The sequence below is a fragment of the Elaeis guineensis genome, chromosome 13, assembly GCF_000442705.2.
Source record: "Elaeis guineensis isolate ETL-2024a chromosome 13, EG11, whole genome shotgun sequence".
In the NCBI taxonomy this organism is placed as follows: Eukaryota; Viridiplantae; Streptophyta; class Magnoliopsida; order Arecales; family Arecaceae; genus Elaeis; species Elaeis guineensis.
The window spans coordinates 18584449-18588831 of NC_026005.2; the positions used below are offsets into that span (position 1 = coordinate 18584449).

Sequence of the window (4383 nt, forward strand, 5' to 3'; positions counted from 1 at the left end):
ACCTAATAACCATATCAATTCTAGTTATATGATCCAGGCTACTCATTTTTTAATAAAGGGGTGTGTAGATCAGATCATAAAGTATCATTTATATCCTTATTAATACATGGACTCCAACTCAGAATCAATAGAGGCATAAAAGAAAGGAAAGAGATCAAAACAAGGTAACATAACCTGAAATCTCCACCAACACAAAATCTATAGCAAGTACAAGCTCAAGTGACTAGGTACCCAAGTCATCTAAAAAATTAAGAGCTAACAACTAAACAAGAAATCATCATTAAGACGAAAGATGGAATAGGATGCCACACAGCCTTTTAACATGAGTTGAACAACTTGCCACCACTGGAGGGTGTAATACATATAAATTAGGAGGAGATCAAATTCTTTCTGGCTCAAAATATCTCCATCTTAATTTGATCATCCACATATATTTCCATCATGCATCTTCAAATTCATCATTCATCAGCCACATTTGGGACACATCATGTAATTGCAATACCTGGTCATCTAAATCTTTCCCCATGCTCAAGTTGAGCCATAGCAATCATATAATTGTGGAAAATGGCTGACATCATGCCAACAAAGGCATCATTCAAATGAAAGTCACGGGTTTTCCAGGTGCAAATTTTGTTTGGTTCATCAATCCAATAGACGTACTGCAACTGGCATGGCATGCAGTACTGAGTAATTACAAATGCATGCTGCATGCAACATGATACTGGAAAACCAACATATAACAACTTGGTATGTCCCCACGTAATTAAAAATTGAAGTCCAGGACATTTCAAGGGACCCAGTCTCGGATACTAGCAAATATAAAATGGCATGTCCTTTCAAGCAGCAGCCGAAAGAGCCCAGAATTGAGATCCAACTCCACCCAACAATAACACTCAAAGCGTCTGCCAAAAGGTTGCCAAGTCTACGAAAACAGTGCACACCACCAACTCGCACTCCACAAGGCACCCACCAAGGAGGCCCCACATCCCATGTTGGCAGGCCCCAGTCACCCTACAAAGATTCTTAGAACATGAAACCATGATAACTAGCAATCGAAAGGGAGATTTAATGACCTACAACAAAATAGATTACATATAATTACAGAGGACGAGTGTTTTTTTTTTTCTCTCTCTCTTTTTGGAGGTACGACATTAGTATTAGAAGAAAGATGAGAGGATTAAGGGAATTATTATGAGGAGACGGAGAGGGTTCGACGTTAACGGGGATTGGAAGACAGCGGAGGAGGCGGCCTGGCCGTCGATCTGGGCAGAGTCGACGGCCAGAGGCATGGAATCGTGGGGGAGGGAGCAGGACGTGGGGTCGGAGGCGGCGCCGGTGGCGTCGGCGGCCATGAGGGCGCGGAGGACGGAGGTGACGGCGGGGAGGTAGCGGGTCCGATTCTTCGACAAGAGCCACGTTACCCCCATGAGCTGGCACTCCTGGTTCCGAGTCCCGGCCCCTCTCTTGCCTACATTGGTCACGTTACCACCCCCCTCCACTTTGTTCTTCAGCTGCAAACCCACCACAACATTAGTACATACATGATAAGAAAAAGAGAAATCACCGCATGAGTGCAAACTTTTAACTGTTAACTAAGACAAATTACAGAATATGAGAGAAGAAATTAAGGAAATATTTTTCTAAATTTATGGATGATTTCTTTTCAAGTTTGGATTATTTGTCCAGGAAAATTGTAGAATGGGGTGAAAATTCGCTACTTCGTTTACCAAAACGACCACATTTTAAGAACCACTCGGGGAACTACTGTTTTTAAAGCAGTTCGAAGTATCACATAATGTGAGTAGACCGGGTTGCTAAGTAGATAGAGAAAGATTATTGGATGTACGGGAAAGGGGGAAGAAAAAGGGCCGGCCGAAAGCCCAAAAGCTTCAGGACCCAACGGCTTCTTGTCCCCGTTACCAGTTCCCACCCCAGAGCCAAACGAGAAAAAACTGCGTGCACCAGCGTGGCTAGACCAGGAGCGGCCGCTGGTTCGTGTGGGCCCCATCCATCACGCGCGCATCGCGGTGCACCACCGCAGGAACCAGCACCCGTCATACGCTGCGTGCACAGCCACGCTGGTGCACGCGCTGCAGGCAAAATCCTCTCGAGCCAAATGGCCCACCGCATAAAAACTGTCCTAGTCGCATCATCCACCAACCATTACCCACACAACACGCATCGTAACGCAACAATACCAAAACCCAGGAATCCAAAGCTAGTATTTAATACGTACTAATCTAGTTTACGAGAAATATATACTTAACGGAACCACAGGAGCCGTTTTAGGGAAAAAGAGAGCGAGTGGACTCACCTGGTTCAGGGTCCGAAGACAGCGGGAGCACCCGGCAAGGCCGGGCCGGCTGCAGTACCGCTCCAGGCGGCGCGAGGCGTCTCCCGGGGGTACCCACCGCCCCTCCGCGCCGGACGCTCCCCCGGCGCACGTGAGCCTCCGGAGGCGGATGCCGCAGTAGCAGTACGCCGCGTCGCACGTGCCGTTGACGCTAGGAAGGCGGACGCCACGGTCGCGGAGGGCGCGCTCGACGCCACCGATGCAAGCTTCGGAGTCGTCGGGCAGTATGGGGAGATCGAGGGCGGGTGGCGCGGGCATGGGGCGCGCGGCGAGGGCGGTGGCGGAGTAGGCGGCGTAGAGCCAGGCGGCAAGGGCCGGGCAGCAGCGGGAGCGGGAGGCGAGGCGGCCGGCGGCGGAGGCGGAGCAGGCGGCGGAGACGGCGGGGAGGAGGTCGTCGGGAAGGTCGAGGGGGCAGGCCGCGCCGGCGACGTCGGACTGCTCGGGGAACGCCGGGATGGTGGCGGGCGGGGAGGAGGTGGGGAAGATGAGTGACGGCTGGATGGCGGCAGGGTCGGGGTCGGGCAGGACGGGCAGGCCGGGCAGGAGAGACATTTGGCCGAAGAGCAGGAGGAGAAGGAGAGGGATTTGGGCCAGCATTGTTTCTTCTGTCTCTCTCACTCTCTCTCACTCTCTCTCTCTCTTTCTCACGCTCACTGATGCTCGTTGTGATGGTTGCTTTAATTTGGGGGGATTGGAGGGGAGGGAGTGATGTTGGGGGGCTTATTTTTAGCTTTCCCTTTTGGCTTTAGAGAAAAAATATACTTTAGGCTTTAGCTTTTGATGGAGAGGGCATTGGGGAGGGAGAAAGGAAGAAGGGCCAAAAAGGGTTGGGGGTTGTGGAGACCTGGCTTGGCTACGGGGCTGAGGGGTTGCGAGGATTTTGATACTTGGTGTATGTAGGCCTGGATGGATTTTGGGTGTGGTGCATATGATGGTATTTATCATTGGGAGATGGTGGTAACTTGGTAGGTGAATGTAAAAATATAAACTTGCTTCTTTAATGGAGTACGTGAAAGAGGTGAAAGCAATATTAAAATGTAAACTTTTTCTTTTACTTTATATGTTTTACTAAGTACAATCAGCCAAGTGGATCGGTTTAACGTACTATAGATCTAAATCTGATTCAAAATTAATTCTTTCCAGCCTGAGCCAAAGTTATTTGGATTAATTTTGGAATCAAAAGGGTAACTTGCTTTCAATATGGATTTGTTTTGGATTATTAAATTCCTAACATGGACTTGAATTGAGTTGAATCAATCTTAGATACTTAGATTCCTACTTGAATGCGAGAAATTAATTTTTTTATTTATTATATACTTTTCATTCAATAATCTGAGTTATAAAATTTTAGCTGCACGAGATTATGAATCTAATATTATGTAAAATATATTTTTGATGATATATACAAATTATATACTCTTTTATTGTATACGTGTTCAAGATATAATTTGATAACAAATTTATATATTTATTATCACATGTGTGAGGATTATTATTGAAGCAATTTGACCTAAAAAACTTGATGGATCTACAAAATTGATATTTTACTGATTCTGATCCAACTTGACCCACTTATTCGAGGTATTTTCTGTTCAAATATCGGACAACCCCATCATATATAAATCTTATTTTGAGGCCGTGCTCTGAAATGGATGCTGTGGTTCTCGTGATATGTTCATGACTCCAAGACAAATGTTTCAGCTATTGGTCAACAGCCATTACGGAGAGGTTATCACCTTACACACAGGTTCTACCACACCTTCCATCCTTTTAAGATTTCGGTCAAGCCTGGAGCTGGCATTCCATTGGAACCTTAAAACCAAATAGAAGGACAGAAGTATAGTATAGCATACAATATCTTTACCAGCTCTCAGACATCGCAGCACCGAACGACAAAAGGCCAAGCGTACGACTTGCTGTAAGCAATTGACTCGCTATCATTCTGAAGCCATCAATTCTATCGAAGAGTAAGAAAATACCAATCACAACTGAGTTCCAATGTCCCTCATGACTCATGAGCTTATATGATT

General features: G+C 46.4%; 1 protein-coding gene across 1 annotated transcript; it reads right to left on the bottom strand.

Moving 5' to 3' along the window:
* Positions 1 to 925: 925 nt before the first annotated feature.
* On the bottom strand, positions 926 to 3165 carry LOC105056343 (uncharacterized GPI-anchored protein At4g28100). The gene is made up of 2 exons (XM_010938510.4): positions 2315 to 3165; positions 926 to 1511 (listed from the first exon to the last, which is right to left on the bottom strand). Exons 1-2 carry the CDS (start codon positions 2948 to 2950, stop codon positions 1158 to 1160), a joined length of 990 nt encoding a protein of 329 aa, XP_010936812.1. The 5' UTR covers positions 2951 to 3165; the 3' UTR covers positions 926 to 1157.
* Positions 3166 to 4383: the final 1218 nt, after the last annotated feature.